The following is a 20527-nucleotide window of genomic DNA, read 5'->3' on the forward strand; positions in this document are numbered from 1 at the left end:
AAGAGGTGAGACGCCATAAAAACAATCTCCCATAAATTAAATATGCAACAGTAAACATGTTTTAGAGGAAACATAATTCTTTAAATGTTGAAGAATAATAAAACTTGATTTGTATAGCTTTACAGAGAAGAGGGAAAAAAGCTAATTCAAAATTGACAATGAGATCTTCAAACATGCGAGATTAATAAGTTAAAAACAAGTAGGAAAATATAAATTTACAAAACGAAACCACAAAAAACTTTTAAAAGTTGTTTTATAAAAGAAAGGGATTTGTACTACGTTACAGACATTGTTACAAAAGATTTTATGACAAGGTATTTAATTTGTTTTTCCCCATAAAATATCCAGTCTTTCAATAAAATATCTACTGTAACATTATTACACTTTTTATTATATGTTATAAAGGCAGTAGCAGCGCTTGTTAAAGTTTAGAGAAAGATTGTGCTTTATTTCAGAAACAGTCTGCAGAGACTTGAGACACAACATGTTTATTAGCATTTAACTGAAACCACGATCTAAAGCACCTCTGTAGCTCATTAATAGACATGCTGGTGTATTTATTGGTGCTAATTAACAGAGACAGGCTAGCTGTTAGCCCTCCTTTCCAGTCTCTGTGCTAAGCTAAGCTAATTGGCTGCTGGTTGTAGCTTAATAATCAACAGACACATATAAGAGTGACATCAAATGTCCAACTGTTCCTTTAAATTGCCTTTTAAAATGATTATTAAAAGTCAGAAAATGCAAGTAAAAACAAGAACCCAATCTCCAGAATTTTTTTTGGCATTTTACTTTTCTGCAAACAACGGATACATTAAATGTCGACGTTTCTGAACCAAAAATACGTTTCATAAAAATGTTTCTATCAGCCTATTAGCTTGAAGAAATGAATAATGCCACGTGGTTAACGTTGTGAAATTTGACCTGTAAGTATTGATACAATTAAGGAATATATTGCGCATCACATTCTGGAAAGAGATTTACCTAGTGACAGAAGTTATTCACTGTAAGTGCTTAAAACAAAGCTCACACCTCTTAGACCAGAGGTTCTCCACCAACCTGTAGGTTAATGGCACATGTTGCAAACTCACCACTGTATACCATCATTGTTTAAGGTCATTGTATATCTTAGCCTTTGGTAAATCATTGTTTAACCCTTTAACCTGGCTACAGGTGAATGTCCTTTTTACCACTCGTACATAAACATCAAGCAGACAAAGTCCAACACTAGACCTGTATATGCAATCTATCACGGGTTAAATCATAATAAATAAATATAAATCATGACTATAATTTCCTTTTACATTAACAATGTGGAATTACTGTTTAGGTTTAGGGAACAACACTTTTGGTTGAGGCTTAAAAAAACACCATGGTTTTTGTTACAACATAACGAAACAATGCAAAGTAACAATGCAACGTAGCCTAACAACGTAACCTAACAATGTAACAATGTGACAACGTAACTATGTGACAACGTAACTATGTGACAACGTAACGAAACAATGCAAAGTAACAACTTAACGTAGCCTAACAACGTAACCTAACAATGCAACAATGTGACAACGTAACGCAACAATGTAACATTGCAACGTAACATTGCAACGTAACATTACAATGCACTGTTACAACGTAACCTAACAATGTAACCTAACAATGTAACTTAACAACGTAACCTAACAATGTAACCTAACAATGTAACAACGTTGTAATGTAACAATGTAACAACGTAACATAACGTACCAATGCAAAGTGACAATACAGCATAACACTGTAACCTAGCAACGTAACACTGTAACGCAACAATGCAACGTAAGAACTTAATGTAAGGTAACTTGACAATGTAATGTAAAAAACGTAACTCAACAACCGTAACAATTACTATGTTTCCATTTAATTGTCAAAGCAAATTTAAGGGGACTTTTGAAATGTTGCCAAAATTAAATGTGTATTACTGTATCCTTTCTATGTACATTTTTTTTATTTAATTCACAACCTTGGCCGATCTGAAATATTAACGATTTTTTGACAGATTTTGAAAGACATATTACTCAGTTTGTACTGCTAAACACATCTTTGACCAATTTGTGCTCCAGAGGTGCTGCTACTGATCACTGTCACCTTGTGTGTTGAGAAATGTGTAAATGTCACACACACACCTCTCTTTTTGTCTTTTGATCTCGACAGTCAAGATACCTCACTCCGTCTCTCATTAATTCCTCATTTCTACATGGGAGGAGAAAAAAAATTGCTAGAAAATAAAAACTAATGAGTCAGTGAAAAAAAAAAACTGGTCTGAAGATCGAAAGCTCTTGAGTTAATCTTCTTCTTGCTGAGACTCTGAGCCTAATTGGAGCGATCAACACAGGACTAATCACTCTAATCATCGCAAGCTCCTCGATGCATCTGAGATGATCGCGGCATGTTGCCAAACATATGCACGGAGGGGGAAGGACAGACTTCCGACGGGCGTTGTCCAGACCACTCAGCCGGCGAGTCCGTGACAGGTGCCCGGTGGCGCTGCACGCCCTCCTCTGGGTTCATGACTCGGCCTCGGCATAACTCTGTTGTTCCACCACGTCTCTTGCCCTCCAAACGGAAACCCCTTCACCATTTGTTGCCAAGCTTGACTTTCCCCTTAATGGTCCCCAGAGGGAGGCCAGCGGATTTTCATACAGAAGCCAGTGTGTGTGTGTGTGTGTGTGTGTGTGTGTGTGTGTGTGTGTGTGTGTGTGTGTGTGTGTGTGTGTGCGCATGTGTCACTGACTGGCTGTGAGTTGTCTGGTCTTGCGCTAGTCAGAATGGATAGAGGATGAAGAGGAGGAGGAGGAGGGGGGTTGTACTTTTTTTATTTAGAGTAGTGCTCGCCGTCAGTGGGGTGGCAAAACCCTCACCCCGGCTCACCCTCCTGCTCACTCACAAGAAATGCAATGCGTTCTCTTTTTGTTGAATGAGCTCGAGCGCGGTGCGCAGCATTCGTCGAATATTAATTCATGAATGGGGGGGGGGCATCAAAGACAGAAGAGACAAAAGAGAAAGATGTATAAGTGATGTGAGGAGCTGGTTTGTGTGTGTGTGTGTGTGTGTGTGTGTGTGTGTGTGTGTGTGTGTGTGTGTTTTGTTTTTTTATTCCTGCAGTAAGTCGGACACGGAAAGTAGATTATTCTCTTTAGACCTCCTTGAAAAACAGAGGCTCCGTCCTCTGCAAACCCTCGAGGTGTCTCATGCAGACGTGAGCCAGAACACACACCCAGCGTGAAAACTGGCACCGGCTCAAGAGTGTCGACGGCCCGCGACGTCTCAAGAGTTGCTCCAGTTTCCAAGTTTTTTGGATGAATTTAAGAAGTTCTCCTGAATAAAAATGAGGTGGCAAAAAAAAGTTTTCCATGTTTTCAGAACACAGGTACGACTCCTCACCTGAATAACCCGCGTTTATTCAAGTGTAGAAGTGTTGGGGGAGATGTGGAAAGTTGCAGCAATGTGCCAGTTGTTTGGTTCATCTCAGAAACACTCAGGATTCAACAGGTTGTTGTGAATAGATGTGTCTGTGGCAGAGACTGATTCACGTCAGGATTAGTTATTGTGTGTTTTGTCGTTTGCACAAAAATTATTCCATATACCATACTGTAAAAAAAACTCCAAAGTAAAATTTTCACAATGTTTGTTTTGTCCAACCAGCAGTCCTCTACATTGTTAAAAAATATGTAAAAAAAGTTTAATTATGTATCATAATATATAACAAATTTATTGATCAACAAACAGTTTCAGTTGTACTTGTAGAAACTGTGCTTACTTTCTTTCCCCCACTGTGATTTAATACTAAATGTATATTAAATACTAAATCCCACATTTCTCAGGTGAACCACAACTCTTGATGTCATATATGGACCATTAACAAAACATCAGAGGTAACAGTAATCTTATGCAAACATCTGAACTGCCTCACTAGTTTTAACACAGTCATAAAATTTGATGTCTAAGTTTTATAATGAAGGAACTTAAAGCAAATATTGGATCATAAAACGTGGTCAGGACGTCCATAACTGATGCTGCTGATTAACTTTTTCCTGCAGCAGAAAGCAGATTTAACAATGTGACTCTCACATTGTCCCTGCAGCGTGTTATGTATGAATGTTCACAGAACATGTGCTACTGAGAGGGCACCTTGTACATTTTAATAAAGTGAGAGAGAAAGAGAGTTTTCCAAGAAACATTGAGAAACTGGCCTCCGTCCCAGCATAACCACACGAATACATGGCCTGAACGCGTCCTGTTCACTTACTCAAGGTTTTCAAGAATCATTAAAGGAATAGTTCCTCATTTATTTATATACGGTTATTGGCTTTCTTTCAGAATGAGACGAGAAGACTGACATCAGCGTTAACAACGGAGCTGGAGTGAGGAGGTGGCTAGCCTAGCTTTGCATAAAGACTGGAAGCAGCGGGAAACAGCTAGCCTGACTCCTTCAAAGTGAAAAACATCCTTCTACCAGCACCCTAAAGCTCACTAATTAACACGTTGTATCTTGTTTGTTTATTCCATACATAAACATTAATGTAAAATTTCTACTATTTGACATTTGTGCAGAAAAAGCGATGGAAATTTGACTGAAAAAGTATAAAGGATGTGAAGCATGTGACTTAAACATCCACTGAATGGAGATGAAAACATCAGATCTGTGTAGAGCGATGAGGAGAGAGTAACCTTCATCACTGCTTCACTAGTTTTAAAACAGGCTCTGTAAGTACAAATAGTCACAAATAGAATTAAAGTATTGGATCATAAAACGTGAGATCTGTCAGTGTTGCTGCATCTCTGTGCAAAACCTTGTACACTTACTTCCTTGCAGAGAATGTGAGCTCTGAACAATAGCTGACCTGCAAAAACAAGTAAACACATGGTGTCTCAGCTCAGATCTTTACAGTCTGTTTTGCTCTGCAGTTGTGCAAAAAAAAAAACTAATTTAGTGCAAATAATATGTTTTTCTCTTCCCTGCTGGTTCTGGTTTTAATTAGACCTGTGCTCAGAATGCACAGAGGAGGAGGAGGAGGATGCTTCTGAGCTGCAGCCATTGATCCGTTGTGTTAAAGCGCTAAGTAAGTGTGACGAAATTTGGGTCAGCGTATTTGCTTGTGTCGGGCTTAAAATCACAGCAGAATTTCTGCTGTGCTCTGCGTTTTTTTTTGTTTTTTGCCACAGAGAGGATCCTCTGATCTTTGTTAGTCAGCGGTGTGTGTTTGCTGTAGTGTTTGGAAATGAAATGAAAAAGAGGATCCTTCAGCCTCAAGGTTGCCACATGCACCCAGAGCTCCGATTTCCACAGGGAGGATTTAGCACCCGGCACGGGCCAGTCTCTGTTTTTAACACCTACGCAGAGACAACAATGGCCGGTCACTGGGCAAAGATTAACACTGATATGTACTATGTAGCATACAGCAATGACATCCACTGCGATCATTCTGAAGACGCTCCACAGACAAACCCGTCTGCTGTTGATATAGAACTCTTGGTGAACCAGGCAGCTTGGCAGCCGACACTAAACGAAATCAGCCGTATATTTTAGGGACCTTGAGATCGTGACCGATGTAAATGGCATTTTACGATGCTGCCAGAGGCTCGTTCCTCTGCAACCTGCAAGAAGACTGCAGGAGAATGTTAATAAAGTGGAGCCGCTGCAGTCTGAGGGGAGATGTTCCTGCAGCAAAAAGCAGATTTCACAATGTGACTTTCACATAATCCGTGCAGCATGTTTTGTATGAATGTTCACAGGACATGTGCTACTGAGAGGGCTCTCTCTACATTTTAATAAAGTGAGTGAGAAAGAAACTGACCTCCGTCCCAACTGAACCTCACGAATACTGTCAACTCAGGTCAATCATTAAAGGAATAGTTCCACATTTATTTACATACGGTTATTGGCTTTCTTTCCCAGAATGAGATGAGAAGACTGATATCAGCGTTAAGAACATAGCTGTCAGGAGGTGCTTAGCCTAGCTTAGCATAAAGACTGGAAGCAGGGGGAAACAGCTAGCCTGGCTCCTTCAAAGTGAAAAACATCCATCTACCAGCACCCTAAAGCTCACTAATTAACACATTGTATCTCGTTTGTTTAATCCATAAATAAACATGAATGTAAAATTTATATTATTTTTGATTTCCGCATTAAAAAAACGCTGTAAATTCAAAAGAAAAAGTCACAATAACGTAAAGCATGTGGCTTCCACTGAAAGGATGAGGAGACTGTAACCTTCCTCACATTAATACATGAAGGAAACAGAAATATCATAATTCTGTCATGTTTTCCACTTGGTTTTCATGCGTTTGAGGTTTTCACCAAAACTCTTTTAGTGACATCGTCTCATTGCGCCGTATTCTTCTGCGATTAACATAAACATTAATAATAATTTTCTGAAACCGATTTCCTGGAAATTAGTGTAAAATTCATCCTAAATTTGGACGGATACTTGGAGGGATTTTGGTGTCCAATAAGACTTCACAAAGATGTGCACAGTAGTTGTTCAGTTGTTTGCCAAGATGTATTTCCAGCGCAAACCACAAATTGTTGCCATCCACGACAGCATGTGGCGGATATTTATTTCACCTTGCGAGACTGTGTGCGCATCATTAATTAAAGCAAAACGAGGTCGAGGAGACACCGACTGCAGCAGAAACTACAACACAGGAGATCTTGAGTACCTCGCCAATTTCTGTCCGTCCGTTTTGTGGACAGATTTTTTTGATGACAGATTCAGAGATCGCGTCACAACCGTGCAAGATGATGACGAAGATGAAACCTTAGAGGTGTGTAGTTGAGATTAACTTAAAGGCGGGGTTTGGAGATGGGTGTGGTCAGAGCAAGGAGGCAGGAAATGGGGGTGGAATACAGAGGGACGGAGGAGAGATCCTCTATCAGGGTGGACAGAAGTACAGTAGATGTCATGTGTACATAATGAACATAACAGAGTTACAACACATTCAATGCATATGACAGAAATGATTCATATAATGAGAGCAGTAAGTATAATAATGATGAAAAAATCACAACTACTAGTAATAACAGCAGCAGCTAATATCATATAATATTAATGATAGTAAAAGCATTAATAGTAACGGTGATATTAATAGAAATGTGACCAATAAAGCAAAGCTGTTTTCAACTAAAGGGACATAAATCAAGGTGGAACCAGTGACCCCTTCCCTACTTCCTACCCCACTACTTCCTTTGCTCTGACCACGCCCCTCTTCTAACTCAGCCCTTGCTTCTGATCCCACTGACTGACTACAGTCCTGTTTCTTGGCTGCACGTGGCAACATCAATAACTCTGTCAACAGACATAAAGACCGAGCAGGGTCCTCCTCTGTGGTCCCTCCTCCTACAGTCCTTCTCTCCTGGACCACATGTTGCCTTCACGACTCACCAGGTGAAAACAACACCGCCGTCACAGCTGGTAAACATTTGCCTCTCACAAACACCCAACGAGAGAACAGGCTTAGTTTTTGTCTTCCATTCTTGCCACTGCTGGAAACAACTGACAGCAATCATAACACTGCCACTGTGTTAAATCCACTTTAATTTGCGGCAGCTGTAAAACTCCCTGATGCATTCTGACAGCAAAACAATTTCACAAGAAGTGACTGAGACATGCTTGACTTTTATAAAATGGAATTTATTTAGCAGTATATTGTATCTCAATCTTTTTGTCAAAGGGATTTTAAGACAGTCAGTGGATATATCAGTGTTAAGTTGAGTTCCAACCAGTTACGGAATATTTCGACAAAGTGGGAAACACGTTTCTCAATTAAATTGTTTCCTTAAAGAGAAACTTGCAGATTTAGATTCTTTCTTCTTGTATTCGTCTTACGAGATGTGATATCCTCAATGTTCTAAATGATAGAACCAGAGTGACTTTGCACTTCGACGTTCCTCCTCTATATTCTCACATTGTAGCATGAGAACCAGAAATGCTGGAACATTTACTCCAGTTTCAATCTTCAGACGTCGTCCACATATTTCAGTGTTTTCCTTCTGCAGCGCTGTAACAAATGGAGACGACTCTAATCCAAGCAGCCCTCCTAACTGCTGCTGTAACGAGTATTGAAATGGTGTCTGGGCCTTAATAAATTCTCCTTTAATTTGCTTCGGCTGTAAAACTCCTTTCACCTTGTTTCAGCCAAACAGACAGCAAACAATGCAATAATAAAGATGATTATTTGGTTATTACATGAAGAAATATCTTCAGTGACAGCCCGTCTTTGCTATAAAATGTTTGATATATATATGGTCTTTTTTTAATAAAGAGCTTTAGCAGCCATAAATCACCGTGTGGTCCACTGCCAGAAAGAATTTATTTCAAGGACATACAGCTTGATTTGAAGGCGCCACCGTTTCTACCTTTAAGCTCTCGGCTCTACATGAAGACCTCCGCTGTGACGCCTGTTATGGGTTGTTTTTCTCTGCTTTTTTTTTCTCCACATATTTCTTTAAACATTTGTGCTGAACTTTGGTTTTTGTAAATAAAAGTTACTTTTATTGCTTTGACAGTAATCCATTCAAATTATTTTGTGACCATGAAAACCCAGAGGAGAGTCGTCCAGTCATGCCGTGTCATGTACATTTCGATTGGAATAAAAGGAGAGAATTATGGGAGCTCTCTGAGAAATATGGGAGATTTTTTTTTGCCAGTGCACGTTAAATTCAGTCACGCACAAATCTGATAGTAGAAAATTGATTTTTATTTTTTTTTTCTCAAGAGAAATAAAGCTGCTGATAGTGAACTGCCGTCTACGGACTGAAATTGAAAAATGTATTCTTTAATCTTCTCCTTTTTATGAATCCCAAAAAATTTAACAAGAGTCCATTACAGAACTTTTGACTTTGACATAATTCTCCTCAGACAGATTTTAAAGCTCTCTAGGATATTGCGTTTGGGATTTAGGGAATATCACAAGCTAGGTAATCTTGATTGGGGATGACAGTCCCCTTACACTGTCAACATGCTATTTTTACCCAGCTCATTGCACATTACTGCCCTCAGGCAACCCAATCCCATCTCATCTCTTACCCTGCCCAAAATGTCTCATTATTAAAACATTTATTTAAGATTAACAGCCTCCGTCTCAGGCCCTCAGTCCCTTGTGTTCAAACGTTCATCAGTAAAGCAGAAAAATTGTCTTATTATTGTTGTGAGTCTGACATTTGAGACTCTTTACCTCCTTTCACACCATTTTATAGATATATATTTAAGATTTTTTGTTACGAAATATTGTATTAACAGTGGGCGCAATAAGTTGTAGCTTCAGCCGACACTGTAATAAATCTTTATTAGGTTTTGTTGGCAGGAATTGCTTTATTTCTTTTGTTGGGTGTGAATGTTGGAAGCGTACAAAGTTGATTCAAACAACAAAGCGTTTAACTCAACCAGTACATTCACGGTTACAGATCACTTCACGGTTTTCAGGCGTAAACAATCCAGATGTGTTCCAGTTTATTTCCTGTTGCAGCTGTATGTGAATAACATCAGCTGACAGGAAGTAAACACAGACCCCCAAGCTGTTAGCAATGTGGTCTGCATTTATTATTTATATCCTTCCAGAAATATTCCACGTTTTCCGAGAAAATTGTGCAAAAAAAATGAAATGGACAGAATGTTCAGAAGTGAGATATTTCAACACATTTTCAACTCGTATTCACTAAGTCATACTTTAAGCTAGAAACTCCATTCAAACTTTAAAATATTCCACATCTTCAGTGTAATTCAAGTTTCAAATCTCATTAAAAATTAAAAATAATCAACTTTCTTGGAAGCTTAGTGAAAATGACCGTCACAGGTTTTTACATTAGTGTGTGTTGGAGTGGGTGACGTCACACAGATCTTATTAAGAAAATATCTTAACCTTTTCCAATGTTCACTCTTCAAACGTCATTTTTGCTTCAAAACATTCATGTTTCAAAAAGTCAGGAACCAGGTTAGCTGTTAGCTGTGTATGAAGACGGGGTTGTGTTTTGCTCTCTGGACCTGAGAGCAAAGTTAGAAACTGTCCCCGAAAACAGACACAAACAAGCGCCTCATTTTTTACAATGTTGTGTTATTGATGGATGTTGACAGCTTTTCCTCTCGCAGAGAAATCTGCTGCAGCTTTAACTGTGTCAGCGACTACTCAGCAAACTTCACTTTCTCCTCCCAGTTCTGTAAACCGTCAGTGGAAAAGGTTTCTGACGACCCGAGTCGACCCGCCTCGAGTTCTGGGTCAGATGTGTCCATATAACTCAGTGAAGAAGACGCGGTCTCACTGCTGATTGTCTGGAGATGAAACAGCCTTCTCTTTTCAACTTCTTTCTTCCATTATTATACAGGACCGACTTAATGTCATCCTTGCTTATCATTTAAATTAACCGAACCTCCGGCCGCCTCACCTGCAGAACAGCTGCTGATGTAAAAAATGAATTTCTTTAAAATATTTCCGACATCTCTCCTTTCATCTTTAAATTGCCTCATTTGCGGCGTTTCAAACCCAACTGTGTCCTGTTTGATGATTTCATTTCCTTCATCTTAAGGAATAATAAATGTGAAATGACAAATGTGAAATTTGTCACAGATTATTTTGTTTCTGTCCCCGTGAATGTGGCGAGAAATGTGTGTTGTGATGGAGCGAGACCGCACGGAAAAAAATATAGTTTGACTCATCATTTGTCAGAGCCTTCATGCCGACCCCGAATACTGGGGCTGCTTTCTCCAGCAATGTGCAGAAATTGTGTTTTTTTTAGACAGAAAATAATCACCGGTTCTCTGTCTGAGTCTTTTTTTATTTATTTAATTTAAAGGAGGCAATAAAGATTGGAATTTTATAAATTCGCCTTTTAATTGTGTCACAGCTTGACGTAAAACTTCCCATTAATATGAAATACTCGCTGACCTGCCTTACTTTGCCAACACTCTTAGAAATACACTAGAACAATATATAGGGTTCTTTTATATTCCAAGGGTTTCATCTTGACTCAATCCATTGGGTTCTACAGAGAATGCTTTTATATTCCAAGGGTTTCATCTAGAACCCATCCAAGGGTTTCTAACGAGAACCCTTTTATATTCCAAGGGTTTTATCTAGAACCCACCCAAGGGTTTCTAACGAGAACCCTTTTATATTCCAAGGGTTTTATCTAGAACTCAACCAAGGGTTTCTAACGAGAACCCTTTTATATTCCAAGGGTTTTATCTAGAACTCAACCAAGGGTTTCTAACGAGAACCCTTTTATATTCCAAGGGTTTCATTTTGACTCAATCCATTGGGTTCTACAGAGAATGCTTTTATATTCCAAAGGTTTTATCTAGAACCCACCTAAAGGTTTCTACCGAGAACCCTTTTATATTCCAAGGGTTTTATCTAGAACCTGCCCAAGGGTTTCTAACGAGAACCCTTTTATATTCCAAGGGTTTTATCTAAAACCCGCCCAAGGGTTTCTAACGAGAACCCTTTTATATTCCAAGGGTTTCATCTAGAACTCACCCAAAGGTTTCTACTGAGAACCCTTTTATATTCCAAGGGTTTCATCTCGACTCAATCCATTGGGTTCTACAGAGAATGCTTTTATATTCCAAGGGTTTCATCTAGAACACACCCAAGTGTTTCTAACGAGAACCCTTTTATATCTTTTATGTCGTGCATCTTTTTGTGGACAGCGAGACATGACGAGAACGTGGGTCAACATGTTTTTATTGCAAAAAAAATGAAATGAAAAACAGGTTTGCAGCTCGTTGGAGGTAAAAAAGCGTCCGTCTAATGTAAAAAAGGATAACGATGCTGAGGAAGAGGGTGGTAGACGGTCTTGACAGCTAACGTGTGAAAACTCACAGCTTGTAGGCCTACCTCTAATGATATCTCTCCCTATTAGTCTCAAACGCAGGAAAGGTCGCAGTGCCCCTACCAATCGAGCAGCAATTCACATCTTTAACATTTCCAAGGATACATTATTAAAAAGTGAAGTAAGAATGAGAAAAATCATTTTTTTTGTCCTGTTTCTTGTCTTTCTCTCTGTGCAGATAACGTTTATAGGAACTGTCTCGTGAATGGGACGTGGGCGCTGAAGGGGAACTACTCCATGTGTAAGGCCATACTTCACGAGGAGGTAAGACTTCACAGCGTGTTCTCATGTATCCTGATTAATGAGGCTTTTCACGGAGTCCCTCCAAGCGTGAAACATAATCAAAAAAAACAAACAACAAAAGCGAGGTTAGCAGGGGAAGATGAGTGCGACAGGTTTGCTCGCAAAGTTTATTTATAGTAAATGTGGATTCAGGGTTTGTTTCCCTGTAAAGCCCGAAGCCTTAAACTGACACTACAGACAAAAGGAAATACTATGAATGTGCTGTGAAATGCACCAACAGCATCACTTGAAGGCTCCGAGAGCACAATGAATTCAGCCGCTGCAGCTTTACTGTCATCTTGGCTTTGGTGTTTGTATGTAAGTGGGAGCCTGAAATCTGCTAATCAACCTGCAGCTGTTTCTCTTTTTAATGCACAAAAAAAACCCCGACTTAATTTAGTTAATTCCTCAAAAGAAACAGCAGCCCCAACAAGAGTTTTTCTTTTTCTAAACCGCATTGTCCTCCGGCGATGAGAGCAAGAAAACAGTCGGTTGAAAGCAACAGGATGCTGCTGTTAAGGTCCTGCTGTGCTTCAGTTTGGTATCCAGTCACATGCTGCTGTTTTGTTGTTGTTGTTTGTTGTTTTTTTTGGGGAGTTTATTTATGCATGCTCTCAGCCACCACCTGGATGGTGCTTTGTGATGTGCTGGTGATGAGCACTCATTTTAATTAGGATTGACAAAAGCTTTCAGACGGAACACGATGACCTAAATAAGGTCGTGACGATACGACACTTGAAGTATTGTATGTGAAATATAGAATTACATGAAAGAAAGATCTGACCATCTGCTGATACTGAACTGAATATTAAAAGCACTTTTATTTTCCGTAAACATTGTTGCTCTGCGCTGGTTCAATTAGCTAAGTTATGTTTTCTTTTTCCCCGTTTTTTAAAACAAAGCTGTCGATCTCCTTGACCTGCATTGAAAGAATGAAGCCGATGTTTTTTCTATATTATTGTTATTGTCAACGAATCCCACGAAATACAACCAAAACTACAATATCAGTCTCTCAATACTATACAATAAAAAGGCTCATTAATTTCCTAAAACAGCTGGTCACTGTAGTTTTTATCAAACGTTATTCAAACAGTGAATCCTGCGTTTCTTCGGAACTATTTTCAGATTAATATACGTTTGATGCATTTGATGGCATTTCCAGCAACGGGACTAAATTTCCATTTAGTTTATTCAGCCTGATATCATGTTTGTGTCTCGTTAGTCAATGGTTGTTTGACGGTTTATCTTTCCTTCACTAATCTGTCTTGCCTTAGCGGTTGCTTCGAGCGTTTAACGTTTTTTCACAACAACCAAAGAAACGAATAGATTCAAAGGAATCATATTGGCTCTTGTTTACTTTCTTGCCATGAGTTAGATGAGATGATCGACGCCACTCTCATGTCTGTACGCTGAGTATGAAGCTGCAGGCAGGAGGCGATTAGCTTAGCTTAGCATAAAGACTGGAAGCAGGGGGAAACAGCTAGCCTGGCTCTTTCCTAAGTGGAAAAAGAAAATACACACCCAACGGAATTTTAAACAAATGACAAGTTGTGGTTTTCGACAGCTAGCTGTTTCCACCTGCTTCTAGTATTTATGCTAAGCTAAGCTAACGGCCTTCTGGCTCTTGCTCTTTAACACACAGACGTGGTGGTATTGATCTCCGTATCTAACTCAGTATGTGGGGTTTCATAGAGAGACAACGTCACATAGGGGAGTCAATCCGGCCATTATTTTTATCACTGGCTAAGGCACGATTAAAGAGTCCTATTTCTCTCCTTACTAAACATAAATGTGTACATATTTTAAATAATTAACTTTTGACTGAAATGTATCTGTAAGAGCTCTTGCACTCATGATAAATCAAATCCATTAGTGTGTGGACACAATCTAATTCAGAATCTCTGAAGATAAAAAAGTACATTACTATCAATCTAGATAGCAGCTAGCTTAGCTTCACACTGGCTTGCGTGAAGAAGAAGGGTGGTATGGTCCACTTTAGGGGTGTCTGAAATCGTATTACAAGATGTCAGGAAACCTCATCTAAAATACATCACTGACATCACTGACACCAGAAGGATATACTACTGTGTTAGTGTCTCTTTGTTTCACTCTATGCACTGGTTGATCTTTTTATTTTTATTTTTAATGGGGTTTATATTGATAGGAAAAGGAATTGGCTTTTTGTCAGTGTTTTGTGTTTTATAATTTGCTTTAAAAATCTGAAAATAAAGTATATTTAAAAAAAAAGATATTTCAGATATGAATATGGGAAATATATTGTAATAGATAAGAAGGTTATATAAATGTTTTGAACCAAATGTTATAGTTTTATCAGGCTTTGGTTTGTTGGATCAATTCAATGTTGGTGTTTTCATGGGTTTAATTAACAATAAGAACAATGTAAGTAAAGGATTTTGTCTTACCTGTGAGGGCATGTTAACCTGCCAATGAGGTCACCAGATCTCGTGGACTTGTTCTTTATAGATCTGTGAGCATGTTGTGGAATGAAACCCTTCATTTAGCTGTGTTTTTTCCGGGAGTCTCTCGCAGTCTAATGTCCCATCGATCCCTCGCAGAAGACGGATATAGACTGTCCGACCTTTTAAAAAGTGTTTGATTTTTCTTTCCTTTTCATGGCCGTGAAATATAAATCACCAGGTGGCAGCGGTGGCGTGATTGATATCGGGGTAAAAAAAAGAAAAAAAGGAGGGGGAGTTTGAAGTGGCTTCCATTTTAAAAGTTCAGCCTGTATTGAACCGGATCTATTCAGCGGTCCCGCTGGGAAGAGGAACCGTGTGGATCAAAGGCTTATTGGAAAGTTTGTTTGAGGGGAAAACAGAATCCTCTTTTCCTTATGGGACTTGCTGGAGGTTATATTCTCAAATAAACGATAAGTGTCTTTGCTGTTTCCTACAGAAGGAGAGTGAGTCAGGTTTGGGTTTGACTCTTGTGGCCTGAGGCAAGTGGTGGGTGGGTCTTATATTATCCTCTCTGAGCTCCGCTATCCAGTCTAACGCCTCCTGTTTGCTTGATTTATGTCCAGTGTTGGACTGCCGAGTCTCTCGGTGTCTGTTAAAAGCACTGATTCACTTTTTTCTTCACATCTATATTGCTGCACTCGTACATCGAAAGAGTAATTGTTCAATGCCTAGTCACTAATCATTGTAATCATCCCTCCTGTCACACTACCCTTGGAATGATCCTTTTATGGTGTGTCTCCGATGTAAAAAGGTGGAATGGGAAATCTACATTCCTTGTTTGGTGGAAAAAAAATGCATTATACTGCCGCAGAGGGAAATGTCCTAGTAGTTATATTTAGTGTTTTTAAAATAATATGCAACTCCCAGGACGAAAAAACCACACATGATTTGTCTACTTCAGACAACTGAAGCCTCTATTAGCTTCACACAATGTGAGCTGTGCTTCAGTGTGCTTTAAACAAACCACTTTGTTTTGGTTTGATTTGATTCAGCCAGAAGACAAAACAAAAACTACAAACATATGCAGTCTATTACATCCAGTAGTGGAGGAAGTATTCAGGACCTTTACTTAAAGGTATAAGATGTAACTTTTCCACATTCAAATATATAAAAAATTTGTTTTTCTAATACTGATATCAGTAAAAGCAAAGCTTCTAAGTCTTTGCACCGATCCCTACTGCACATGTGCAAACTAGTACTACACACCTGTGTTTAAACACTTTTATTTCTCCCCTGATAACACTACATTGTGAACAACATATCTTTGTTTAAAATCAGCAGGAACGTTAACGTTAACGTTAGCGTTAACGTTAACGTTAGCGGTTAGCAGCCGGTGGGCAGCACAATGCTGCAGGGTTAAAAACAGAGGTTGCATTATGATACGTTCAAGCTCCATTCAGTAGAAAGTAGTATTGGGCGAAGTTTTAAATAACTTGAATAAATACAGCTGTTTGAAGGAGATGTTTTCACAGCAATATGAACTACATACATATGTGTGTATATATATGTACACATATATTATATTATAATAATAAATGTATATATGCAAATATAATTTTTTTTATTATAATATACCCATATTAGGGTCACTGTGGAAAAAGGTTTATGAATAAGTAATAATATGGGAAAAAAATCTAATTAAGTCGCATCTGGCTCATGAGTGTAATAAAAAAAAAGTGCGACCAGGAGCAAAAGTAATAAGTATGCAAACAGAGGAGAAAACTGCACCTGTGGGATAAAATTGTACATCACACTAGTTGCTACACTGGCGCAGTCCAAGTGTGTGTGTGTGTGTGTGTGTGTGTGTGCTTGTGTGCGCGTGCGGTTTGAAAATGCTCATAGGACTCTTGTTATGGTCATGTGAGTCTTTTTTGAAGGGCCTCGATAAATAGTCTATTTTCTTTTTTAGGTATGAGGACTCAGAACAAATGTCTGTCCGTGTATATATTGAAGAAGCCTCGTACAGATATCAATGCACATTCCTGCATCAGAAGGGAATTACTTGGAGCAATTTGTCCACCGTAGACTTTAAAACGAGTTAAAGATTTGAGCTGCTGCACCAAAATAAAGTGAATGAGATGACGTCTTTCAGGGTGGGAGAGATTCAGGGATTAAACATGTCCACGTTTAATCTCGGCGTAGACACCAGTAGGTTACATAAATCCACTTACAGCATAGATTACTGTCGGCAGTGTGGGGGAAATCCGATCACAATGGATATGTGAGTCACAGACACAAGACTTAGGCTGCGAGTCAGAGGAAGATGTGTGTGAGTTTTATGTAAAAACCTTCAGCAGCAGCAGCACAAGGCCTCACGTAGTGAGTTTATACGTGAGAGTGTTCACGTTCACCAGCCTCAGGATTCATGTCTCAAAACCAGGGGGGGGTCTGATTGGCACCCAGAGTGATGAGTAAGGTGATAGGTAGGTGGCTTATTAGTATCATGATGGGGACCGATCCAGATAGAGGCCCAGGACCCCGGGACCAGAACCTCTGTTTATCATTTAGCATCAGGGAAATAAACTAACAGATACAAAACAACCATAAAGAGACAAAACACAACCATGAAGAGACAAAAAATGATCACAAAGAGACACAAAATGATCACAAAGAGACAAAACACAACCACAAAGACACAAAATAAACACAAAGAGACACAAAATGACCGCAAAGAGACTTAAGGTGAGCATAAAGAGATGCAAAACGACCATGAAGACATAAGAGTTGACCACAAAGATGCAAAAAATAACCACAAAGACACAAAATAAACACAAAATGATTGTAACAGACGAAAAATAAATAAACACAAAGGTAAAAGGAGACAAACAGTAACCACAAAAAGCTGAAAAGTGACTACGAATAGATAAAAAGTGACAAAAATCAACCACAGAAAGGACTTGAAATTCTTCAAATGTATGATATGTACTTGAGACTTCTTTTTTTTCAAAGATAGGTTTATGAAGACTTTTGTGCTCTAGTAAATAATCTAATCATTCACAAAGCATGGTGAAGCAGACAGGTTCTGTATTTCCTGTGTAGCCAAATAAGAATTCAGATTCACAAATAAACGTAGAGTTCCCACTAACATCACTTTCAGTCTGCGTTTCCTGGGCCCGTTTTATTTTAACCGTCCATGGCTGTGGGGGATTAGCAGTTACAAATAGTAGCAATTTATTGATATTATTTCATGTTAGAATATTGTATTGTTTAATACATAAGATTTATAATCTGAATAAACTGTGTAGCTGTTAATAATGGAATGGTAATTAAAAACCAGAGCTTCAAATAAAAGTCCCAACACACTGTTACTCATCTTTTTATTTTAAATGTTGTACAGCAGGAATCTGTGGAGAGGAAAAAAAGAGGAAAGATAGACCAAAGAGGGTTTTCAGTCTTTGAAGTCTCTTATCTTATCCTGAGAATATTGTTTCTGTAAATCAGAAGAAACCTCAAAAGACTCATTCAACGTTTCTTTCTCTCCCTGCAGAAAAAAGGCAAGATGCACTACCAGATAGCCGTCATCATAAACTTCCTGGGCCACTGCATCTCCATGGTGGCGCTGCTCGTCGCCTTCTTCCTCTTCTTGTGTTTGAGGTAAGAGTTCGATAATCCCAACGACGTGCTCCATGTGACAGGAACGTCAGTGTTCTCCAGATCCCCCTCGTTTCAAAGCGCCTCTCGTTTCTGATCCAAAAACCGTTTGGTCATGGGATGAAACCTTCCCTATCTCAATCCCGCAGATGAAGAAGGGGGTTTAGACGCCCGCAAAAAAACTAGGACACGTCCCCCCCCCACACACACACCAATGGGAATAATAAACCCATCTCGGAAAGAAGAACCAAAAACAGTGTTGTGGAGGCCTGTTGGGACAACCGGTGGAGGTGGAATGGGTTTCTCTGACACACCGGAGTAAACCGAGCGTTAACGACAGAAAAGGTCTTAGCGCCCTCGACAGCCGGGACTGTTATCGATCCCAGAGACACCCCCCTCACCCCCCGGGGTGGGTGAGAAAAGCATGAAAGGCCACCGAGACATAATAAATAAAAGCTCTGCAGGACGGCGTTCATGCACAGCCCATGTTTGTGTGAGGAGGGAGGCAGCTAAAAATGCCGTTCAGTGGAGGAGTTTGTCATTTATTACTCACCTTCTTCACTTTTTAATGAGATCCAGAAGCATTTAAGGGAAGGTTGACTCTCTGCCAATGTGACGGAGAGAAAGGTTGACACTCCTGCTCAGTGTTGTGGAACTGGAACGAGAGAGTGGAAGGGATTACAGTAGAGAGGGGGGGTAAAGAAGGGGAGAGAGAGAGAGGGGGAGGAGAGAGAAAGAGAGGAGAGAGGAGAAGAGGGTGAGAGAGAGAGGGAGAGATAGAGAGAGGGGGGGTGAGTGAGAGGGAGAGATAGAGGAGAGAGGAGAAGGGGGTGAGAGAGAGGGAGTGAGAGAGAGAGATAGAGAGAGGGGGGTGAGAGAGAGAGAGGAGAGAGGGGGTTGAGAGAGAGAGAGAGGGTGAGATAGAGAGAGGGGGGTGAGAGAGAGAGGGAGTGTGAGAGAGAGAGAGAGAGAGAGAGAGAGAGAGAGAGAGAGAGAGAGAGAGAGAGATTTTCGAGGGCTGGAAAACACTGAATTGGCAGTTGGATCATTTTCTGCTGGCTGACAGTGAAACTGAATATTAATTCTCTGTGCGTTCCAATGTCAAGGTTCTCTTTTAATGATTTATACAACATAGAAACACAAGAGTCTCCTGGATAATGAAACAATACTGTAGGTTTATGTTATTAGGGCTTCAGTTTGGTCAAATTAATTTATATGGAAATTAGCTGCATATATAAGTGCACAATAATCAAGTTTCTTATTCTATTAAACAGGTTTTCAGTTCCAGGTGTTTTAATGCATAAAATTAAACATTGCAAGAAAAGATAAAAACATGGAAACAAAATGAAGCAACAACAAAAAAGACAATGAAAATGTTGTAAAAAATAGTATAATAATATGCACAGTATGTCAGTATATATGCACAGAAGACACTCTGACACGAGCAGTCAGGGATTGAACCATCAACCCTGAGATTAGTAAATAACCCACTTTACCTCATCCACTGATGCCCCAGTTTGTCTGGCTGATGGCCCTGAACACCATGAATTATGTCATGAAGAATTATGTCACCAAATTCATCCAAAACTGATCCAGAACTTAAAAGTGATCTCTTTTAAACTGCTGAATAATAGATCAGGTTTTACTTTTTAGTGGCTGTCTTTCAACCTGTGTCTTAGGTGACTAGTGGGGACAAGAGTTTTTTTAATTGATCCAGTATACGTCCACTCAAAGAGCTCAGATTGTTATTATTGTTATTATTATAAGTGTCTGCCAACCTTATGGAAAGAACCCTACAGAGGAATAAAACATTGTTTGTTATTGTGTGTCTTTTCTCTGAGAAGTAAAACCTCTCGTCTCATCCACAATGTGGAAATCAGAAAGAGAGAGAGAGGGAGAGAAAGAGGGGGGAGAGAAGAGAGAGAGACAGAGAGAGGGGGAGAGAGGAGAGAGAGAGACAGAGAGAGGGAGAGAGAGAAAAGAGAGAGCGAGAGAGAGACAGAGAGAGAGCGAGAGGAGACAGAGAGAGAGGAGAGAGATAAAGAGAGAAAGAGAGAGGAGAGAGAGATAGAGAGAGAGAAGAGAGCAAGACAGAGAGACATTGAGGAAAGAGATAGAGAGGAGAGAGAGAGATAGAGAGAGAGAAAGAGAGGGGGGAAAGAGAGAAAAGAGAGAGAGAGAGAGAGAGAGAGAGAGAGAGAGAGAGAGAGAGAGAGAGAGAGAGAGAGGGAGTTGTCGTCCAGCAACAAGTCAGAACGAGACTTCTTGAGCGAGACTTGGTGAAGAAAAAAGGTTTTATTTCTCTCTCGGTTCTTTC

General features: G+C 39.5%; 1 protein-coding gene across 2 annotated transcripts in view; it reads left to right on the forward strand.

Annotated features, from left to right (window-relative positions):
* Positions 1 to 20527, forward strand: part of LOC137891944 (corticotropin-releasing factor receptor 1-like) — a 51884-nt gene that overhangs the window by 14553 nt on the left and 16804 nt on the right. For both annotated transcript variants that reach the window (XM_068736814.1, XM_068736813.1), the window contains exons 5-6: positions 12036 to 12121; positions 18107 to 18213. In XM_068736814.1, coding sequence (XP_068592915.1) covers positions 12036 to 12121; positions 18107 to 18213 — 193 coding nt within the window. The remainder of the gene's footprint in view (positions 1 to 12035; positions 12122 to 18106; positions 18214 to 20527) is intronic.

Source organism: Cebidichthys violaceus, unplaced genomic scaffold (assembly GCF_023349555.1).
Source record: "Cebidichthys violaceus isolate CVI_PGR_0920_01 unplaced genomic scaffold, fCebVio1.0.p SCAF_72, whole genome shotgun sequence".
In the NCBI taxonomy this organism is placed as follows: Eukaryota; Metazoa; Chordata; class Actinopteri; order Perciformes; family Stichaeidae; genus Cebidichthys; species Cebidichthys violaceus.